Source organism: Phocoena sinus, chromosome 9 (assembly GCF_008692025.1).
Source record: "Phocoena sinus isolate mPhoSin1 chromosome 9, mPhoSin1.pri, whole genome shotgun sequence".
Taxonomy (NCBI): domain Eukaryota; kingdom Metazoa; phylum Chordata; class Mammalia; order Artiodactyla; family Phocoenidae; genus Phocoena; species Phocoena sinus.
Window position 1 is genome coordinate 27,847,405 of NC_045771.1, and position 24,124 is coordinate 27,871,528.

The 24,124-nt window shown below is 38.1% G+C and overlaps 1 protein-coding gene across 1 annotated transcript in view; it reads left to right on the plus strand.

Annotated features, from left to right (window-relative positions):
• Positions 1–24,124, plus strand: part of SLC13A1 (solute carrier family 13 member 1) — a 56,392-nt gene that overhangs the window by 22,568 nt on the left and 9,700 nt on the right. The window contains exons 6-10 of the mRNA XM_032643055.1: positions 3,204–3,355; positions 14,179–14,298; positions 18,568–18,666; positions 19,092–19,193; positions 22,328–22,434. Coding sequence (XP_032498946.1) covers positions 3,204–3,355; positions 14,179–14,298; positions 18,568–18,666; positions 19,092–19,193; positions 22,328–22,434 — 580 coding nt within the window. The remainder of the gene's footprint in view (positions 1–3,203; positions 3,356–14,178; positions 14,299–18,567; positions 18,667–19,091; positions 19,194–22,327; positions 22,435–24,124) is intronic.

Genomic DNA, 24,124 nt, shown 5'->3' on the forward strand with positions numbered 1-24,124 from the left:
TATTGGGAATAATAACTAGATGCTTTAGTGACCAAGACTTGTCAATAGAGTCAAAGGACAACAGGGACAGAAGTAATTCAACAGCTAAGTTGGAAAAGAAGCTGTGGTAAACTGCAGAATTCTTGGTTAATGGAGTGGTAAAACAAGGCTCTTTCTATCCCTGAAGAACTGTCATATCAAGCACATACCATAAGTACTCCTGTGTTTTACTTACACAGGATTTGCAAAGCAAGTGACCAAAAAACAGTTTTAGACTCTTAAATTTAGTGTTGAAAATGAGAAGGTTGAGAGACAGTCTACCTTTGGAGAAATTTAGAATATTTTCCTAAACTCCAACTTGTATGATCTATTTTTTGGCAGGGGAGCCTTCCATTTACCTTGAGACAGTGCAATAGATATTGAGGAATCACCACTTGGAAAACTTGAGACTCTGTTTCCTAGAGATCAGTGGACTAGTATTTGACATACTCTTGAAACATTTAAAAGTGAAAGTCACTGCTGAGTCTCCTTATCCAATGGAGAGTCAGCTGCACTTTCACTGCGAACGGAGCAGAGGTGCCTGTTTCCCATGAGCCAGATGTATGACAGGAGTGGTATTTGGGGTCATTTTAAAAGCAACTTTCCCCAAGACAGCTTCTTGACAGGGCAAGGCGACCTCTGCATCAAGAGATCGGGTGACCATCACATGCAGAAACCACAGGGTGTCATAGTGGAAGAGGTGCATTACTCCACAGAAGGAGCAGCAACCTGATGTTCTTATTTGGGTGACAGGAATCTCTAAAAGCACCATGACGCATAAAATCCATAATACCGCCCACCAGATGAGGCCATCTGGAACATCCATCAAACATAAAGAGAAATCTGTATGTCTTCTTTGGAGAAATGTCTATTTAGGTCTTCTGCCCATTTTTGGATTGGGTTTTTTTTTTTTTTTTTGGTATTGAGCTGCGTGAGCTGCTTGTATATTTTGGAGGTTAATCCTTTGTCAGTTGCTTCATTTGCAAATATTTTCTCCCATTCTGAGCATTGTCTTTTCGTCTTGTTTATGGCTTCCTTTGCTATGCAAATGGACATATATACACTACCAAATGTAAAATAGATAGCTAGTGGGAAGCAGCCACATAGCACAGGGAGATCAGCTCCGTGCTTTGTGAACACCTAGAGGGGTGGGATAGGGAGGGTGGGAGGGAGACGTAAGAGGGAAGAGATATGGGGATATATGTATATGTATAGCTGATGCGCTTTGTTATAAAGCAGAAACTAACACACCATTATAAAGCAATTATACTCCAATAAAGATGTTAAAAAAAAAAAAACCATAAAGAGTACTAACATCGTATCTTATTTAAACCAGTCAACTAAGACCTCTCCTAATCCTTACTGCTCTTCTCCAGATACTGTCCATCCCTTGCCACTCCAAATATGGAGGATTTAGAAGCTAGAACTAGCAAATGGTGGGAGAAATTGGAGCTAGAAGAGAGAGAACAATACAAACCCACAAACCCACTTCCAACTATGGGCTTTTCAGCAAGCCTGATCTAGGGGACAAGTAAAAGTTTAACTTTACTAAAGTTTGGACTTTTGCTAGTAGAGGACTCTTTATTTCAGCTACTGAAATGAGTTTGCTTTTTTTTTTTTTTAAACTAAACATGACTGAAAGACTCTATTAAATGAAGTGACCAAAAATGTTATAGATTCTACTCCAGATTTCACCCCAGGGATAGCAAGAATCAGACCAACAGAGTGTGTTACATGGATCACAGGTGAGAGAAGGAATGAAGCTGCTTTTGTATTGCACCTTAGGGAGCTCTAATTTTTTTTTTTTTTTTTGCATTACGCGGGCCTCTCAATGTTGTGGCCTCTCCCGTTGCGGAGCACAGGCTCCGGACGCGCAGGCTCAGCGGCCATGGCTCACGGGCCTAGCCGCTCCGCGGCATGTGGGATCCTCCCGGACCGGGGCACGAACCCGTGTCCCCTGCATCGGCAGGCGGACTCTCAACCACTGCGCCACCAGGGAAGCCCTGGGAGCTCTATTCTTAAACAGAGACATTAGAAATAGTGATTTTTTTCAGATGGAGCCATCTGAGGATGTGCTATTGTCCAGGAACTAGAGGAGAGGGTGACAGGAAGAGCGGAGTCGAAGGTCTCTGGAAATGAGATTTAAGAAATGTGTAAAGCCAGGATATTTAAGGGGTTACTCATGAAGATGGTATAGTTATCCAGATGCTAACAGGATTTGCAGGATGAGGAATGTTGTGTGCCAGATGGGCATGTCATCTTAAGTGATGGCAGTGGGTGACTGGGAGATCAGAACATCCTGTTCAAAAGAATAGGCAGAGAAAGAGCCAAATTATATGAGCCTTAAAGAGAAATCGATTAGTTTTCATGTCAGTAGAGGATTAATGTTCTGGAAGAGGGTGGGGAACAAGGAGGACACTGACTCTCTCTCTCAACAGTGAAGTATAGAGGGTGAAAACGTTCAATTTCACAAGCAGTGGTATCCTCTGGGGAGGATCAGTGAAAGTGCCAAAATAAAGAAACACTCCAACAAGAGGTTTAGGAATTCACTGACCATGTACCACCAGTTCAGAGGGAAAACCCTGGAAAGATTTGGGAGTGTTTGGTGAGAAGGGAAGAAAGGAACTTAAGAGTTGGCTCAGGAATAAGAAAGAAGGATGAATGAATGAAACTGTGTAAAGTATTTCAGTGGTTATGTATTTTTATTGTTAACATTTCTATTAATGGAAAGATAAATGTTGCATTATTGGGCTGCCATAACAAAATACCATAGACCGGGTGACTTAAAAAGCAGGAATTTATTTCTCCCAGTTCTAGAACCTGAAAATCCAAGATCAAGGTACCAGCAGGATTAGTGTCTGATGAGAGCTCTCTCCTTAGGTTGCAGATGGCTGCTTTCTCTCTGTGATCTCACATGGCAGAGAGAGAAAGATCAAGCTCTCTGGTGCCTCCTCTTACAAGAGCACTAATGCCATCATGCAAGGCCCTGACCATCACAACCTCATCTAACCCTATTACCTTCCAGAGTCTCCATCTCCAAATACCATCTGATTGGGGGTTAGGGCTTTCAACATATGAATTTTGCGGTGGGGTGGACACAAACATTCAGCCCATGACAAATGCTATTACTGCTTGTTATGACCACAAACAGAGCTGTTCTCATAGTACGTTTTATTGTTGAACAGAATTCAGGCACAGGAAACAAATATCGAACAAAGAAGGACCACATGATGTGTAAACTTATGTGCCTGTGCGTTGCTTACTCTTCTACCATTGGTGGATTGACAACGATCACTGGTACCTCCACCAACTTGATCTTCGCTGAGCATTTCAATATGTAAGTAAAATTGTTGGCCTGGTGATTTAATAAATGGACAACACACAAATTATGAGAATTATTCTTACTTGTTTCAGAGAATCCAAAGACAGAGATGCTATATTGAGTTAACTCTCCTTTGTTCCCCCTCAGGACTTCTATATTTCTAGAAACATGCCCTTCTACTCGTTCCCATGGAGTTAAATATGTAGGGCATAGTGAATAACAGGTGTTTGCAGATTGCAAGGTCACCTTGAAAGAAATAACTCCTGGATGACCATGCTCACCAAACACAGAAGACACTTTTCATTATAAATAATATTGCAAATGGTAGTTACCTACAAAGAAAGGGGATTGTTTACATGGGACAATTTACGTAGGGTTTTGCAACTGACATTTGAACTTAAATGATGAGCAGGAAACAGAATTGCTCATTACAGAAAATTTGGTGTTGAGGTTGAAAAAGATTTGAAGGATTGTGCAATTACCAAAAATAGCAGTAATAAAGTATTCTAAGGACAGATGTATGAATCTGAATGTAAGTTAATGCTGTGATGTTACTCCAGTGCAGAAAATGGGGAACCTTGGATACAGTCAGAGCACTTGAGTTAAAATTCCACAACTTTCAGTCACTTACTTTGTGAATTTGAACAATAAAAAGTAAATAACTCTTCCAAGACTTAATTTTTTCATACCTAAAATAGTCACAGTTCATATGATTATTGTGAGAATCAAATGAAGTAGACTATGTAAAAATACTTGGTACCATGTAAGAACTATTGAAGCAATAGTCTGAAAGTCCATGCTTTTTTGTGAGAGCTCAATCGGATCCTGCACCCAAGGTATATTTTCAAGGACTAATAGGACAGATAATTGTCAGAGTGCCTGGAAGGTGGGCAGTGCTGAGGATGGCCTGGAACAGGATTTAGGTCCTTTTCACAGAAAAATTTAGGAAAACCACACTCTAGGAAACAGATTCAGAAACTCTGTGAACTTTCTGAAATTATTTGCAAGATGTTCCAAGAAATCCAAGATTCAAAAAATGCCACCCTCCGTTGTGGAAAGAATGAGAACTTATGTACAAAAGAGAACACTAACAGAACAGTTTAGGGAATTTATAACACAGACCTCCATGTGCGCTTATTGTTTCTATTAGTACACAACCATCATGTGTACTCCAACGGCCTACTTAGAAAGGAACCTTAGAAAGACATTTGGTTTATAAGTGGGAGACTTCTAAACTTCCTAGTGCAGAGAGGATTTATCCCATTTATCTCCTAGTTCAAGATAGGAAATGTACTTGATCCCTTTCTGAAAGCTAGACTTCTTTCCTTTCCCATGAATCCCCCAAAGAAAGAGATTCCACATTTCAGTCCTCTCTGCAAATCTTTTTCTAAAATTTAGACCAATTTTTTACTTTTTATCTTCGTTGGTGTTAGAGAACTGCTGGTTTCCACCATTCCCATGAAATTACTTGGTATTGTCAAAATGACCACATTGAGTTTGCCCTTGGTCTTTGTGTTCTTGCCCAATGTATCGACAAAATTTTCTTTCTTTTATTTAACTGTTCCTTTGACTCTCTGAATGCATTCATCCATTTGCAACGACAGATTGAGAGCATTGTAGCACTTTGGGCAAAATGTTTTAGTAACTATTTTCCCCAATTGTCTAATCTTCTAGTTCTTCTAATCATGGGAATTTGGCCAAAATGTTCTTTAAATTTAGAAAATACTTAAAATGTACTTTAAAATTTAGTGGTTTTTTTCCTTCAAGTTTTCTTTAACATTAAGAGTTATATGAAAACTGGAAAAAAACTCAAAGTATTCCTTCTTGATAGAAAATATTAAAATAGAAGGGGGGAAACAACCTTATGTAACAAAATATAATTGATACTATTAAACAAACTAGCTATTTAATAAATGTTTTCTTAAATATTGACCCTAAAAAATACAACAGTAACCCAAAGCAACAATGGAATGAAATGCCTTCAGTTTCACTGGAAAAAGTTTCAGAAACTTAAAACTGCAGAAAATAAAAAAGATTTATTTTCTATGTTCAGATGTTTGGAGCCAGAGAGAAATCGCCCTTTATTTCCAAATCCACTACAATAATCTCACCTTTTCTCTTGACACTGCTTGCCATCTTTTTGAGCAATACCAACGATCATTTTGTACAAATTCATTTTGGGTCTTGCTAACTTCCAAAGGGTACATAAGCATGAGAGTCAATGATTTCCTGCCTTTGACATTTAGAAAAAGGTGCTATCTTACAAATAAACTATGGGAGGAAGAGACTGGATAACACATTTAAAAGCCTTATCTTATCTATCTATTTACTTATACATAAAATATATTTATATATTATACATGTGATGTCTTTTGTTCTCTTTTTTACACAAAGGAAATAAGAACAATGAATTCTGAGAAACCTAAATTTTATTCTGTGCAAATAAAAAACAGATCTTCACTTATTCACTCAGTCAATCAACAAACATTTGTTAAGGACTGATGATGTGCAAGGCATGGTTTTGAATTCTTTCGGAAAAGGCAAAAAATAAAAGTTACCAGAAAGAAGATTCCATCTCATTGTCTAGACAAAACATACATATATGGAAACCATGAAAACATTTAAAACATAACGTTTGTTCTTTGACATATAAGGAACAAGGTAAAGTGACATGTATTGAGCCCTTGCCAGATGAATTACATATATTATAGTGCACACGAATCCTATATATCCTTGCTGTGGAAGTGGTATACAGTGGTAATTAAAGGTATAGCTCTGAGATTAAAATGTCTGTGTTCAAATACCAGCTCTTGGACAAGGTACTTAATGTCTTTAAGCCTGTTATTTTGCCAGAAAATAAATGAAGATAATAATAAGATCTCTCGCTCTCTCAGAGAGTTGTTTTGAGTTTTACATAAAATAAATGGCACTTAGAACAGTGCCTAACACAAAGCATGTGCTCCATTAATGTTGGCTATTATTAGTAGAGTTGAGAAAGTTGGCATTCAACTTAGCAGTTTGAAAGCCAAACCAAGATCAGTCAGACCCCAAAGTCTGTCTCCCTAAAATATTACCTTCCTAGTAACAGTTGAACATGCATCCTTAAAGAGGACTCTAGCTGTGTGCAGCACCCCTTGATCAGTAGAGAAAATCTGTCTGTGTAACCTGGCCCAATCTTAAAAGAGGTAAACACCATATTTATGGAGAAAATGAATGCAAATAATCCGTAAAATCAAAGCACAAAAATCGTGTCATCAGTTTTGCAGGGAGGCAGTGGGTAGTCTGTGCATGTCTTTGCACAGTTGAGAATAGCAGTGTGCACACTGGCGTTGTAAGAGTCTGGGGACGGGAGACCAGTTAGGAGTTTATTACCAATGTACTGACAAATGATGAGAGGCAGAACTAGCTTAGCTGTGAAGTGATGGGGGGATTTAGTCTTAGGGCACTGTACAGTCAGAAGGTTGTGAGTAACTAGGTGTGAGGATGTAAGGGTCAGGAGGGGTTAAGGCAACTCTGGGAAATTTTGACAATATGGCTGTATAGATAGTGATGACATGAACTTCTAGAGAAGTCATGGCAGGTTCATTAGAGAAATATATAAATTTTATTTTGAGTATATTGAAGTGGCCTGCTCAGAATCTATCCACAAGGAGATTTTCAGCAGGCATTTGCAAATACATTGTTGAAATTAGTTGTAAATTTGGGACTCTATATATATATATCAACATAGATATTAAAATCTTGACTCTAGAAATGGTCATATAGGGAGAAAAAAAGTTAAAAGAATTGAGACCTGGATAGATTCATAGGAAATATTAACAAGAAAGAAGATGAGAAAAGTTAATCAAGGTAGGTGGAGAACCAGGAGCACATGGGATTTTTTTTTTTTTTTTTTGCGGTCCGCGGGCCCCTCACTGTTGTGGCCTCTCCCGTTGCGGAGCACAGGCTCCAGACATGCAGGCTCAGCAGCCATGGCTCACAGGCCCAGCCGCTCCGTGGCATGTGGGATCTTCCCGGACCGGGGCACGAACCCACGTCCCCTGCATCGGCAGGCGGACTCTCAACCACTGCGCCACCAGGGAAGCCCCGTGTGGGATTTTGAAAGACAGAGGAGACCATTTTCCAAAGGGAGGATGAGTCAGGAGCATGCAATGTTGTGTAAGGGCCAAGTAGGTTGATGGCTGAGAAGAGGCTTTTGGTTCTCATCAGTGTCCTCCAAGAGGGCAGGTGCAGTGGAACAGTGGGGTATGGGGCAGAATTCGGACTGAAGAGAGTTAAGGAGTGAGGACATCGTGGGAGGGCAAGGCAGCTAGTTTAAATGATTGCTTCAAGTTTGACAAAGAAAAGGAAAAAAGAGCAAGCATGGTATAACCAGAGGTAGAGTGTTCCTTTAGCACAAGGGTAGTGTCAGTCTGGTTTTACACTCAGGGGAAGGAGACAGTAAAAACAGAGCTATGTGAAGTTTGGGGAAAAAAGAGCGAGAGAGAGAATATATTGATTGGCTAAGAGTCAGGTGGAAGTGGAATGGAATAGAAACAAGAGTAGAAATGTCAGTCTTGGGAAAGAAAGACGTGTCCTGCTGCATGATAATGAAAAGGGACAGGTGAAGACAGAGATCTCTCAAATCACGTGTATGCATGCCCTCATTTCACAGATGAGGAAACCGAGGCTCCAAGAGTTTAAATCATGATCACTAGTCAGTGGAGGCACTTGGCCTGAGTCCCATTGCCCTTTTCACTCTGCAGCCTCATTGCCTCTCTGACCATCTGTGAGGGGGCCATGTTGGCAAAAGTCTTGAAAAAGCAGGTTTGCTGACAGTGACAAGTAGAGACTGCATGGGTATTTGCATTCATGCGTCGCATTTTCTTTTTATAAAATATAAACCTGCACACATAACAAGTATTATTTAAAAGAGTTGCAAAGCTGGGAGTGTGGCTAGTTTGACTGAACCACTCCCTCATTGTCATAAGCTGATATATAGCTTAGAAAGTGATTTTCAGAACAATACTGAGAAGACTAAGCCAATTCTCTCCTCAGCCAGAAGGTAGGAAATTTCTTGTGTTCTTAATCTTTGAATCTAGTACCTGTGACACCTGAATTCTGACTGCCTTGTGATTAATTCACCATTAGTTATGACTAATCCTTGGAATAGGGCATTCTGGAAATATTCTTTGTTTCGTCTTCTCATTAGGGAAATCCTGCTTGCTCAATGCTCTCTACCTGACCCTTCTGCTCCACTGATAGACTCTTCTAGTCATCACCCAATCTCCTCCTTTCCTAACACTATTGTTAATAAATCTCACCCTGTAAGTAACCCATTTCTTTCTACTCTGGTTCTTGAAAGACCTGCCAATTCTGCCAATTTCTTTCTCTCCTTGTGTGGATGCTGTATCATTTGAAACTCTGTTCGGTTACTCCAGAACTTCCATTCCCATCTCCTCTTATCATAAACTATACTCACATTTCTATAAATTTGTCTTATCCACAAAAGTTGTCTTATGCACAACTACCACCCCTGATTGCAAACTTCTAAAGGCTTCATGAATTATTGTCTTCTTCATCTTTTAGCCCACAAGGGGCACAGGTAGGTGATCAATAAACGTTGGTTGCATTGAACCGTACCAAGACATAAATGAAGTGCTGACTGTTCCTGGGAATCATCTAAGTAACTGAATAATCTTTTGATATTAAAATAAAGTTATTAAGGGAAATATTATTAGGGACAATTACTGCTTTCATAACAGAGGAGTTTTGATGCATCAATATCACTTAACAAATGCAACAGCTATTAATAACATAAAAGGCAAATCTATCTGATTAAGAATGGAAGATATCACAAGAAAATTTTGTAGTTTGCTGATTATCAAAGTATATTATTCAGCTTGTAGGTGTCAGCAGTGAAATATGTGGGTATACAAAACAGCTTGGAAGGAAGCTGAATTATCAATGATTAGCACAGTCACTAATTCTACGTTAAATAATAACTATTATAGCTTCACAAACGTAGAAATGGTAAAAGAAATTTGTTTATAGGCACCCTAAATTCAAAGCCCGCTTCCCTAACCTCCCTTCTTGATTAATCACAGAGGAAGAAGGCTAACAACCAGTTACCTAGCAACAGCCACTTTCAAAACTTACTATGATTCCCCCCTGCAGAAAAGAGCAATGTGTGTTTCTAAGAAAGAATTTCTCTGGCAAATAATAAAGAAATTTGGATACTGCAGAGTTTGGACTTAGACATTGGTTCAGATTTCAGTCTTGCCGTGTATTAGCTTAACTTCTGCAAACATCAGTTTCTCCATCTGTAAAATGGAGGCAAAACTAGAACTTATAACATTATTATGAGGATTAAATGGCATAGTGCATCCGTGGCCCTTAGCAGAGGGCCTGGCAGGTAGGAAATTGTCAATATCCCTAACCATTTTTTGCTGCTGCCGCTTCTACTTTTGCCATTGCTATTAGAAATCTAAGCCTGGCTCATGAGTAACGAGTAATTAATATTTCAAAAGAAACCTCTGGAAGTACATAAATACAAAATTGAAAAGTGACTTTGACTGAGAAATCATCAAAACAGTCATTAATCAAAAGGACTATAATCAGCGTGGATACCAGCTGATCGCACTCTTAACGGCCAAAATCTGTTTCAAGGCTGTAAACGTCCACAACCGCACCCATTCTTTTAAGACCAGTACTGTGTATTTCGTCAGTATGATCTGTGATCTTGTATGTGGGCATAAGAACTGCATCGACAACACCATCTTCCTAAATATCAACACTGACGCACATACATGCTTTAGGTCAAAGCATGTCTCTCCTATGGTGCCATCACTCCTATATGGTGTTCTAAAATGTCCTTAAAACATCAAGTTTGTACTCTAGCTTATGGATGTTTTGCAATATATATGGAATTTTCTCTTTTCACCTGGGAGCTGGTGTTGAGGACACTAGGCTTTAATGAAGAGAGGTTGTGTTTTCAACATTCGTCCTGGGTGTAAATATCCAGCTTGACTGCATTCTGTGACCTTGAGTGATCCACTTAACCTTCTGAGACTCAGTGTTTTCGGTGTAAAATGAAAATATAATGCTTTGCCCACAGGATTTTTGTTAGAATTAAATGCGCTTAGCTCATTCCTCTAAGACATAGGGAGCCCCAGGTGCATTTCCTCTTCCGCTCACCTCCATTTACTTCCGAAATTATCACACCCATTTCCATGGTTTATAAATCCACCTGTATGTGGGTAACCACCAATTTTACATCTCTAACCTGCCCTCTCAATTCCAGACTCATTTGTCTAACTGCCTATCCACCATGGCCACTTGGGAAACTAAGGGACATCTCACATTAACATGCCCACAGCAGCTTCCTAATCCATCATTCCTTCTGCCAACCTGTTCTTCCCTCAGACTTCATTTCAATGAATAGCACCTTTTCCCAATTTCGTACATTTTATGCCAAACATTTGTACAATTTATTGCCTTCTCTTCATCTTCACTGCTACTCATGTAAATTAAGCTAAAATCTACTCAACTCCACTGTTTTTAAAATGTTTTTAAAAGCTGAAAAATAAAAAATTTTAAATAAATAAATAAGAAAAGAAAAACAGCATGAATTTATTACCTCGTAATTTCTGTGGGTCAGGCATCTAGGCACAGTTTAGCCAGGTCCTTTGCTGAGCTGAAATCAAGGTGTCAGCTGGGCCTGCGATCTCCACAGAAGCTCAGGGTCTTCATTCAAGCTGTTGAGAGAATTCAATTCGCTGTGTTTGAATTACTGAGGTGCCCATTTTATAGCTGACTATTGGCGTAAGGTCACTCTCAGCAACTAGAGGCTACCCCTAGATCCTTGCCGTGTGGCCCCTTCCTTCGGCAACATGGAAGCTCACTTCTTCAGGCCAGCAGGAAAATCTCTTTTTTAAGGGCTCCCTTGAGTAAGTCAGGCCCACCCAAGATAATCTCCCTTTTGATTAACTCAGAGTCCATTTGTGGGAACCTCTGCAAAATCCTTTCACTTTAGCCATAAAAGAACCTAATCCCAGAAATAAAATCTTGCCCTATTTACAAGTTCTGTCCACACAGAAGGAGAAAGGAATATACTAAGCATATATACCAGGGGCAGGATTCTTGGGGTTCATCTTGGAACTCTGCCTACCACACTTGACTTCCACTCTTGTTACAGTCAATCTTGACAATCCACCTAGCTAACATGTTTTATGAAATTCATAAATTTACATAGATTTTAAATTAGATCATGTCACTAGCTTACTTACTATGTTCCAATTACTCCTAATTGCATTAGTATTAAAATCCAAATTCCTTCTGATGGCCTACAAGGTTATATACAATCTGACCCCTATTGGCTACTTCTTGGACTTTATTTCACTTGACTGTAAACTTAGCTCACTACCCACAGCCACACTGGTCTTCCAAACTCATTCCTACCCCAGGGCCTTTGTACTTGCTACTTCCTCTGTCTGGAATGCTATTTCCCAGTTATCTACATGACTGGCTCCTTCTTGCCATTTAGATCTCATCTCAACTATCTCTTTTGTTGGTCACACTATGTAAAATTTCTCCCTCCACCTAATAACTTTTTATCATAGTATTCTGTTTTATTTTCTGATTCATTATATGCTTACCAGTTTGTTTATTGCCTGTGTTCTTCATTTAATATAAACTGTGAGAGCCTGGACTATGTCCATCTAATTCGCTACTACATCCCCCAAACTAGGAGACTATCCGGCACATGGTAGACACCCAAAACACAGTGTTGGGTGAAAGAAAATGATTCTATTAGAATTAAATGTACTTAACATAGTTTATGATAGAAGAAATCTGTATCTGCTTTAGGCAGATACTTGCAGTCCCTTCACTTACAGGATATGAGGAAGTTGGAAAAGAACTACCACAGTGAAACTAACCCTGAGTATGCCACTCATTCCACTTTCATTCAAAATATTTACACCTGCATGGTGTTTACTTTCTTACTACTGAGTTAAAAAACAAAGACAAAACAAACAAAACAACCCCCAGAGTTCAGCTTTTTTAAGCTTTCATTTTTCTAAATGACCTATCCCTCCAGGCAAAAATTTTGAAAAGCTCCTCTTTGGTCAAATCTCACAGGACTCTCTGCAGTGGGTGGGGAGAACAATGCAGCCTGATTTCTAGGTATGAGCTACAGATGGTGAAAAATGAAATTGGGTTTGGGGCATTGTTTTGAACCTAATCCAAGCAGCACTTCTCAATGTCTTCAGGCTGAACAAAATAACATAGGCCACTGACCTGTAATCCAAGTCTAATAGATGGGAGAAAAGCTTAAGCCTTTTCCCACTTATTTTATTTTCCAACTGAAAACAACATTTATTTTTAAGCAGGCAATTCTCAGTAAAACCTCATGGACATGGTAAAGCATTTTTTTCCATTCATCAATTCTCTGTATTCTATAGCAATTTTTACTTATCATTTGTCACTTTCTAATGGCATAAATATATAAGCTAATCCTAGGATCTCTTCAAAGTAGATGGAATCATCCTCAAGTTGCCAATAACTCTAGGACCCAGGGAGATCAGCTCAAAGAAATTGTAGACAACATTAGAAATCTGCAGGTTTGAAAGCTTAATTTTGTTTTTTTAAAAACAGCCTTTGCATTTGTTAGGAACCATTCTAAAATAGAAGGAGTGCTCTAAAATAAATAAATTTGGCTTACGTTGAGGCATGTAGCATGAACCTTCTCATTTATTTACATGATCTTTTTTAAGTGGCAAAATACACTTAAATTTTAAGTGGTACGATTTAAATAGAAAAAATATATATTGAAAATCTGTCATTTCTATAAAGTTCTCTATATTTTGTGATTTCAAAAATAATTTTTAAAAATGTTAACAGTGTTTTTATTACTTCTGTATTATATTCTGTACTTTTCCAATTTCTGACTCTGTGTTACTGCTTCACGAAGAAAATTTAAAGACAACTGTTTCGCGAATTTTCTTTTTTTTCCCACACAGTCATAAAGTAGATAACTATATGAAATTTAGACTACATTTTGAAACAATGAATGTGAGGTTACCAAAGAAACTGTGCTTGTACCTGAACTTTTTTTGTTGCTATTGTCTTCTTCTTAATTATGTGAGCTAAAAAGCTGAAAATAACTAGGAGAGAGAAAGGGAAGAGTTGATGTTTTCCACAGGACTTTTAATTATTTTTATCTGATTTATTCTGTTTGACTGAGCCCCAAAGCACTGTCTAATTCTAGGAAGAAAGGGCTAGAATATGTCTGGTAAGATGGTTGCAGTTGCTCTGGGGCAGAAGAAACAGAGAGGGAAACAGCTTTGAGAGACAACGCGGGTGGGGTCTGAGTCCCTTCCGAGTCTGGGATGTCAGCTCCCAAGACGAAATGGTAATGGACACATTCAGTTTTGTTAAGTTAATTCTCATCTGTTCCCAAGTCTGCTTATTTGTCTTTCCTCACTCATATACTGATGATTTGAGTACGAACAACAAAACGCACACACCCATGTATACCCACCCATTTCTTGTGCATTTCCATGAGTAGCAGGTACCGTGGTAGGTTCCTTCACAAACACTTCCTTATAGATTGAATAAAGGGAGCAAAAGTTATAACATGCCCACTCTTGTTTTTGTGGGAAGCAGCAATAATTATGCAGTTACAGACTCAAGAGGTGTGGAGTAAAACTAACTTCTGTATTTAATGGTGAATACCTCCCACATCTTCCTACTTGGCTGGTGGCACAGGAAAGACGGGAAGTGCTGCTTCCCACTGACCATCAGAAAGGATTCCTCTTGTACTCCTTCTGTGAACACGTTTCCATATTTTCACACAGGCGCTACCCTGATTGTCATTGCATCAACTTTGGATCATGGTTTCTGATGTCCTTCCCGGCTGCTATTATTATTCTCCTCTTGTCATGGATTTGGCTTCAGTGGCTTTTCTTAGGATTCAAGTGAGTACATATTCCACGTTAATCAGATAAATAAAGGTGTCTGGGTTCCATGTTCTCAGCCCCTCATTCAGGGCTTTTACACCTATTTCACGAGTGCTGCATTTCTGCATTTCTCTTATCCACAAAACTGACACGTATGAACACATACATACATTAAGGACCCTCTAGAATATCACCTAACCAGTGTTGACTGTGGAAGAGAGTTTGTAGACAGAAATTCCATCTTGGTCTCCTTTGATCCCAACCCATTAAGACATTAATAGACCAGAAGGGCATACGAAGCTCATTATGGTGAGGACCCAGTCCAACCTGTTGAAGTGTTACTTTAAGAAGTTTTGTCCCTCCTCTTGGTTTAATGTGGGGATTTCCTCAGGTTATCGAGTTACTTTAAACTGTAATATGCAGGGCTTCCTGCTTCATCCTAGTACCAACATTGATTTGCCCTTGAAAAACGAAAGTATATTGGATTGGGAATTGGGAGACCAGGGACAAAGTTGTGGCTGCTCACGAGCCAGATGAGTAATCTTTGCAAGTCCTGATCCATTCTCAGTCTCAGTATCTTCAACTAAATACCATAGAATTTAACTGGAAGATCAGCAAGATCACTTTCAATGCTGTAATTCTAACACAGATGGGCCCCAGTTGAATACAGAGAAGTCAAGGTAGGAAACACGGATCAATCAAGAGCTGGAAAATGTCAAATATATGCATTCAAGGAGAATTTGCAAGTGTTTCTTCGGCTGGGACTGAAGTTGGTGGTTCATAAGTACCAATGAGTTACATGACTTAAATGACAGCCAACACTTAAAATTATACAGGGCTCCACAGCAAAATCTAAAATGCTGTACCATAGATTCACCATATATAACAATACTCCAAAAGAAAGGGGAAAGGGCTGTATATCAAACCTTGAGTATTCTTTTTCCTAAAAAAAAAACCCCAAAAAATTCAACTTCATTTTCATAGGGTTTTATTTAAATAATTTCAAGGACCTATGACTGAAAAAACGTGTTATCCACCAAGCAGGGGAGACTGAAGTCAGCTTTTTGTACTTCCTTTGAACAGCAAAATACTGCAATCAGGTCGTATTCCCCCCCCATGCCTGTGCCCAAATTTTCCAAGCTTAGTCATGTAAGGACTGATATTCTTCACTCTCCATTCCTCTTCCTGGTTTTTCTCCAGAACTGCCACAATTTTGTTAGTAGTGGGGAGATGGTACTGATGGTTTTTTGAAACATCTATTTGTCCAGATTGTGGGAGCAGTGTGAGGTTGTCCTCCTGCTGAAGCAAATGAGTGGAATGTCACCGCCTTCAGCAGGTGGGCATTAGTGGGGAGAGGCTAGCTGCATACTAAAGGCCCTTTCCTGGAAATCCAAGCCTTTGGGGGTCGATTCAATCGTACAGGTAGCAAAGCAGAATGCAGGGGACAGGAATCCCAAACCAACAGAGAAAGCATCCGGTCTCAGACCCACAGCTGTTTTGTTCTTTTTTTGCTGCATATAATGACTTTATAAAATAAGTATGCAACCCTTGTCATTATTCTGAAGTCGCCCACCGCTTAAAAAGGAGAAATCAAGAAGATAAAGGGCAGATGTACTGAAATGTGTTTCTCTATGAGGAAGAACATCCTGTGAAGTGCATATATTAGGCCAAGTCCATAAATCATGATTAGTAGCATGTTGAAACTGTCCCCTTGTGGTCCACTGTTGGTTAGACATGGCACAGTTTCATGCTCCAGCTAATTCTTCAGTGTCCTTTTCAGTCTGCCAGGGTGTTCACCTCCAGAGGTTTTAGATTGAGAAACAGAAATTATTAGCCCCTCCCCTGGCAGGCCACCATACATTCTGATTAGCGTGTTGGCTGTTAACACAGTTAACTCACCCATCATAAATGACCCCAACCCACTCGGGAAGTGAAGCTCATCTATCAGTGCCACGGAAGTTATTTAAAAGGAGAGGTTGATGCATTGTCATACGCTTCATCAGCTCCTTTGTGAAGGCATTAACCTTCATTTGTAGCAAAGCCAGTACGGCTTTTGACTTGACTATTGATTATCCCCAACCAAAGTGACAAAATACATATGCAGTCTACTGGGTAGAAAACAGTTTCTAAGGAGACATATCTTTTTCTTTAACTCTACTTTTTAATTCTACAGATGGTTCTCAAGGCAGTCCATGGATCAGTTTTTTTTTTAATGGTAGGATTTATATTGTGACAAAGGGAAAAACTTCAAGACTGGCACTAGTCATAATTGAATTGAGGCTATAAAAATTAAGTATTACCTCATTGATCTTAAACACAACAACCAATCATGTTCCCTGGGGGTTGTGTGTTCATGAGGGTCATTATGAATATGTAGGATGGATGACTTACAAATTGAGGAAACTCTGATCCTTCACAGGGAGTAATAGTCCAAACAAATCTGAGTAGCAGAGTTACAGAAAAATAAATAAATGAAATGTGTCTTTGTGTGATAGCTGCCCTCCCCAAAATATCAATGTTTACCCCAGCAATTTTACAGAAGAAAATGTCCCTGATTTCTTTAAAAAAAAAAAAAAAAAAAAAAACTGCTTTATTGAGGTATGACTGACATACAAAGAGCTGTAGATATTAAATGTACACAAAACTTACTGTGTTTGGAGATAAACATACACCCATGAAACCATCATCAATATCAATGACATAAACTCATCCATCACTTCCAAAAGTTTCCTCCCACCTCCTTTGCTTTTTGGGTTTTTTTTCATTTTTCCTTTTGTAGTAAACGCCCTTCATATAAGATCTACCCTCTTAGCAAATTTTTAAGTATATAATACAGTATTGCTCTTCATAGGCTTTATTTTGTACAGAGATCTCCAGAACTTACTTATTTTGCATAACTGAAACTTTGGCCAACACCTCCCCATTTTCCCCTTACCCTAGCCCCTGGCAATCACCATTTTACTCTCTACTTCTATGTGTTTAACTGCTTTAGATTCCACATATAAGTGAGATCATGCAGTATTTGTTTTTCTGTGTCTGACTTATTTCATTCAGCATCATGTCTTCCAGGTCCATCCATATTGTAGCATGTATCAGTGCTTTATTCCTTTTTGTAAGTAAATAATATTCCATTGTATGTATATACCACCACTTTTTCTTTATCCGTTTGTCCATCCATGGACATCTGAGTTGTTTCCATATTTTGGCTGTTGTGAATAATGCTGCAATGGATATATTTGAATGCAGATATCTCTTCAAGATCTAGATGTCAATGTCTTTAGATATATACCCAGAAGTCCTTTCTATACCAACATATAATCTAACTGAGCTTCTCATAGACATTCCAAGAGATAATCCATAAGAATCTGGCCATTTTCCCATTTGTTTCTTCCTCTGGAGGGATTTTTTTTTTTTAAATCAAGGTTTAGAGCAGCACTTCACAAAAAAATGTTCAAGGTTTTGAAGACCCTGGACTTCAGGATAGGTAAATTAGTCACAGGAGAAAGGGGTCACTAAAACAAGCAGCTAAAAGAAATAGAGACTGACAGTTACTATTAGAAGTAAATTGGAAAATTATCTGGTTGATGCTATTAGGATATAAGGAGTAAACAAACTCAAAAAAAAAAACCAACTAATAGAATCGGTTTTAGTTCTGAGAACAGACCTAGTTTGAACTCTGTTCATCTTCAGTGTATGTGACTTCTATGCCCTAGTGTATAACTGGAGTTTAGCATATTTTGTGAAAATTGATGGATCTAGCAACCAACTATCTCATAAACTTGACAGAGGTACTGAGTGAATGAATCAAGTATTTACTGTGTATGTCAGTGTTTAGAGATAACTGGGCCCCAAAAAAATCCATGATACTGCCCCTGCCCTCCAATAATTTGTTTCCTCACTAGTGAGATAAAACTTATACATGTGCGAAAATTAACAATAAAGATACTTAAGAAATATATTAAAATATATAACAATCAGGTATATAATGAAGTATTAAATTAGAGATGAGTGGTACATGGCAAAATTCCAGTGGTGCAAAAGGACTTGGAAGAGATCAGTGGATGATGTCATGGGAGATATGGAATGAAAATTAAGCCCTGAAAATTAAGCAAACCAGGGAAAAACAGAAAAAAGGGGAGAAGAAATTCAAAGAAGGAGATAGGGGTATAGGCAAAAAGCACAGCTTTTTATTATTAGCAGGGAGATTTGTATTTTCTGACGCTTTGACACAAGTATCTTCTATAAAGGGAGAATTCTTTGCTTAACAGGCTTAATTATTCTTTTCAGCTTTAAGGAGATGGCACAGTGTGGCAAAACCGGAACAGCCAAACAAAAAGCTTGTGCTGAGGTTATTAAACAGGAATACCAAAAACTTGGACCAATAAAGTAAGTTACATACACACACACACACACACACACACACACACACACAAAAGCAAGCAAGCAAACACACAGAGAGATGCTGCTTATACTGCAAGTGTCTGTTTAAAGGCAAATATGTGCACAATTGTCTTAGGGTATTTATTACACTTGATAAGGGCCCTGAATGTTCTAACCTTTGTGAATATAACTCAACATGATATAACTCAAACCTTGTCTAACTAAACCTTACCAGGTGGAAGGACAAGAAGCTGAAAGGCCCACAGAGGACTAAAGCCCCTTTCAAACTGCAGATGCTCTTAAATACTTGATACATCAAGTTTTGACAGTGCTTAGTGTTCTGCTAAGACTACTTCTGACAATAGTTCAGGGAGTTTCTACAAATGTCCTGACTGAGAAAAATAAATGAAAGGATTGGAATTTTCCCACAGGTATCAAGAAATTGTGACCTCAGTCCTCTTCATTGTAATGGCCCTGCTATGGTTCACCCGAGATCCTGGGTTTGTGTCTGGTTGGTCCGTGCTTTTTTCAGAGTAAGCATTACATGTTATGTTTGTCAACACGTCCAGTTTTATACTCAGCTTTTCTCCTAAGTGGTTCCTATAACTCTGAAAAACTGTATAAGATTTTTTTCTTCTTTTCCATCGAAAAGATTTAATTCTTATCTTTTCAGGAAAAAATAAAAGATAAGGAATGAAATCTAGGGTAAGGCAGCAAACAAGGTAACCAAACTACCCTGTAACTAAAGATAAGTCTCCTTCAGACAAGGCTATTTTCATCTTTACAAAATCAGAAATATGATTGCAGGAAAGCCATGTTTTAAAATGGTCAGGAGTATAGACCTTGGAGCCACACTGCTTGGGTTCCATTCCTGGCTCTTCCATTTACTTTGGGCAAGTCACTTACCTCTCAGTTTCTCCATCTGTAAAATGGCGCTAATTAGAATAGTGCTGCGCTTCTCCCCACAGGAAGTGCAGTATAAATGTTTATTATGTGAACTCAGTGCCACTCAATGCTTCTTAGTAACCTGATATGAATTCATATTCTGTGATTTTTGCTGGCTTATTTTTTTTTATTTCTATGGAGGGTTATTTATTTGGTTCATATTTTGTCTTTTCCTCTATTGATGTCCATTTTTGTATTAGTCGCTATAAATCCATCCTGCCCCTATTTTATAAATAAGGAAATCCTGAGTAAGCAATAAGACCGAGTTTACAAACTAATGTTAGAAGCTGGGTCAGAGTTAATTTTCTCTCTCAGTGTCTAATATCCCAGCAGACATTGCTGAGTCATGTGAAGTGAGGGGGAAGATTGTAGCATAATTTTCTAAATTAAGGACCATCCTACATGTCAATATAAATACTCTGGTTTTGAGATTCGCATTCCCAAATCTGTCTTTCACTGAAGTCCTCTGGATCCTAAATTCAGCAGATCTCTGATTTGAACTTCCTGTCTCACATCCCCCAGCAAAAATCCATGTAGTGGGGGTAGAAACCAAAAACATTTGAGTCAGATCTATTCTGCCCACATGGGATGAAGAAATTCTTGCATCGGAGCCTTCTGCTTATGTAGGCATTGCCAACATTTTTTTAAAGCTGCCAAGTCGGCGTCCCAATTCCTAGTGAGCACACAAGTGCAGCAATGCAGTGTGGTACTTGTTTCAAAGGATCAGCTGCAGCTTTATAAACTTTTTATTTCCATTAGGACAAAAACGTTTCATCTCAAGAAGTCAAAACAAAAGGCAGTATCCAATCATTCAAAGCAAGCTATTCAAAGCAAACTATTATTTAATAGTTTGATTCGAACTTCATAGTTTTGGAATAGGACCTAGACCAACAGAAAAAATAGTTCTGCCTCCTTTTAAAAATCCCACTCCTATCATTCTAGAGAGGGAGAGTCTTCTCTAAACACCAGTATGTAAAAACCAAATGAAATCAGGCAATGGGTAATAAAAACCAGGCAGAAATCCCAAGAGGAAATTCAATACAATCAGCTTCTAATTCCTACTCCTTATGGGAGGAAAATGTAATTCAGGAGATGTTTTTATTTTGTAGCAGGAAAACAAGGCGTACTTGCTTTGGGGAGGTGCTCATGATATCTAGAATTCTGAGAGAAAACAATAAAAAGAAACAAAGCTTTGAAAGAGGAAGGGATTTGAAGATATACATCTAATTGGCAATTAGATATATAAATTGCCAAGGCAAATAAAATTTGCGTAAGCTTAATATTTTGTAATACTGAGACAACCTTAGTTCATAATAAACCAAAATAAAATAAACTAATAATAAATAAAATGATAGTAATTTTAAAAGTCTTTTAAAAAGCAGTTATTTCTGTATTTATGGCTCGATTTTATTTAAAGTATATATTCTGTAGAAAACATTTGTAATGTAGAGGTTTTAGGTGTTTAGAGTTTCCAAAGCTAGAATGATAAATCTAGATTTATAGCTACCACCTCATGTTTTCATTCCATCTGTTTGAACCTGGAAGGAATTCAATATGTCTTTTCATATAAAGCAAAATCAGATTACATGACACCTGACCTAATTTGGCAAAAATTCAACCAAAATTATAACTGAAATAAGAGAAATAAGGAACAGTAAAATAATAAATACGGGTTAAGTTTGTTGAATAAATTACACCAAGGCAGCTTTTTACTCCACAATGAAATAAAGAAAATCTGTATTTGGGGAAGACAGACTGCTTTATAAAATTGTCAGATTGAATAAAATAATGCATTTCCTTGATTATGTAAATTGTTCAAATAAATTACAGGAATAAAGAGCCTCTATACTATGTATGCATTGCTGAGTTACAAGGTAGCAAAATAATTTTTAGGGTGTACATACTTCTTTTCAGACTATGAAGATTCACTAGTTAATATGCTAACTTTTAAACTGACTTCTAATTATTTATGCCTGTTTCATTCATATCTGGTCTCCAGGTACTTCTTAACTGTTGGGGCTTCTGGGAACCTGTTCTACTTGCTGGAATGGCCTGGTGATTCTAAGACCCCATCTGTTTCTGAATAACTCTTAATTTGTTCAGTGATCATTTATGAGTACCTCAAAGCCATTCTAATAATTAATATCCTTGATTGAGTTTCACAGGGTGCAAAGCATTAAATGGGTGATTTCATTTGTATGATATGGCCAGGGCCTATAAACACAGAAGCAGACGTTATATCTTAGAAGAACAGATCAATTCCTTTTCACAATTTACAGAAGAGTTTTAAAGGACATTCAGAACATCCATGCCATGCCACAGTTCAATAGTAGCCTTTTATAAATCAGTTATACAGGATTTGGCCTATTGTTTCAACCTCAATGCTTTGCCAATAAAATTAAAGAAATAATTCAAAGAAGTTATTTACCAGATCTGTCAGTTTTACCTAAAAGTGAACTCTTGGCCTAGTATATCAACATATGTATACATGGTTTTGAAAATAAGGAGATATATATGAAAACAATGGGGATATGATCTGAGATTTTTCAGTCCCACTAAGTTACATATTTAGTTGGGAATTATAGATTTTAGAGCAGATTAGCCAGAATAAATTACCAATACCACCACTTCTACTTGTATGCTATCAGCATAATCAGTTGGTGCTTAGTTCATACAAATTCTTGATGGCATTTTTTAATGCACACACATGTCTTTTTTTCAGGTACCCTGGTTTTGCTACAGATTCAACTGTTGCCTTACTTGTAGGACTCCTGTTCTTTCTTATCCCAGCTAAGAGATTGACCAAAACTATACCTACAGGAGAAACTGGTTGAGTATTATTTATAATTCTGAATGAATTTGACAGAAAAGCAAAAATACAAAATTCCCTCGGTTTCAGTTAACACATAGAACAGAAGGAATGGACATGGACACAGCCCCTGGCTTACATCTCCTGTTTATACACTGCAACCCCTATTCAGACAGCACACATCCTCTCCTTATACGAAGGATTATCTTACTTTGCAGAAGCTAGACGTAGATTTCCTTATGCACCATGGTTATGTAGGATTCTGCTATGGGTGATACTATTTGGTCTGCCATGTACCCACTTCCCTGGTCATAATCGGAATTAATCTTACTATTGACAAACGTAGGAAAAGGAACTTGGAAGTCATACTTCAAGATGAGCCCTTGGTAATAAATACTGAGGATCTAAAAAGGTGAGGAGTTTCAACGGGAAAAGTATTTACAGCCTCATAAGTAGCCTTGGAGAAAATGCAAATCAACCCCACACTTAGCCATAACCTAGTGTCACAGTTGAAAGAAACCACATTCAGCGGGAGCGTTCCATTGCCTTTATAACACACAGACAAGAAAGTATGTGTGTTTATGTGCGTATACCCATCCTGTTCCCAACACACACACACTTCTTAAACATAGGATCCATTCATGCCTGTGCTTTATACTAGCACAGAGTATTTTGGGTAGTCAGATTCATATGTTGTCAATATGGGAAAATGGTTTAAAATTGTTTGGAAATGGCCTAGCAGAGCTGTTGGTTTTTCATTCATCCTTTATTTATTTATTTATTTATTTTTTACTTATCTGCTGGGACGGAACTGGGAGTCATGCAGTTGGGTTGGCCCACCTGCCTCCTTGAGTCAGAATAGATAAATGACTAATGGGTCACATTTCCAGGACATGATATATGTAAACAGTATAGTGTAGAAATACATGCCTTTTGTTCTTCACTTGAGACTAGAATATCTCAAATGTGTTATAAGGAGGTGTTGTAATATAGAGCAATGATTCCTGTGAGACCCTGAGGACTCTGACCATTGCAGTCAAAGCCCTAAGGCCTTGCAGTGGCAAGTGCTATGCTTGGCTTAACTCCTCTGGCTCCCACATCTGAGTCCCCTTCTCAGAAAGAGCCTTGCCCTACCCACCATCCTTTCCCTTCTCATTCTGCAGCTCCTCTTCTCCCTGATAAACTCATTCACACTAGGTTTTAAAATGCCAAATAAGACATAAAATATTCAGTTTTAGATGAGAGGTACATGCAGAGATGGTTGCATTTTGACAGGATATATGGCTTTAATTCGAGCAGGAAATAGCAAAATTTCCATCAACAGTGAGGGTAGGTTTGGTTTAGGTTTGGGATAAGGAGACAGAAAGGGGACTTATTAGTAACCTTAAAACCTCACCATGTAGAAGCTTGCCTGTTACACGCAAATGTTAAATGGGCATAATGTGTTCATGGATTATGTTATTTCTAAGCAAATCAATGGAGCTATCAGGACCCAAATATCAAGAGAAATCCTTATGATTATTGCTTTATGAGCATTTTAAGGGTCTCATGAATAATACATAAATTTTAAAATCTGAACTTCAAATTATTTTAAACAAATTCTGGTGAATCTATCATGACCCTCCTCATGATTTGAAAAAAACAATAAAATATTCAAATAGATATAAGTGAATAATAATGATAATGTTCTACTGATGCTGTTGAACCAAT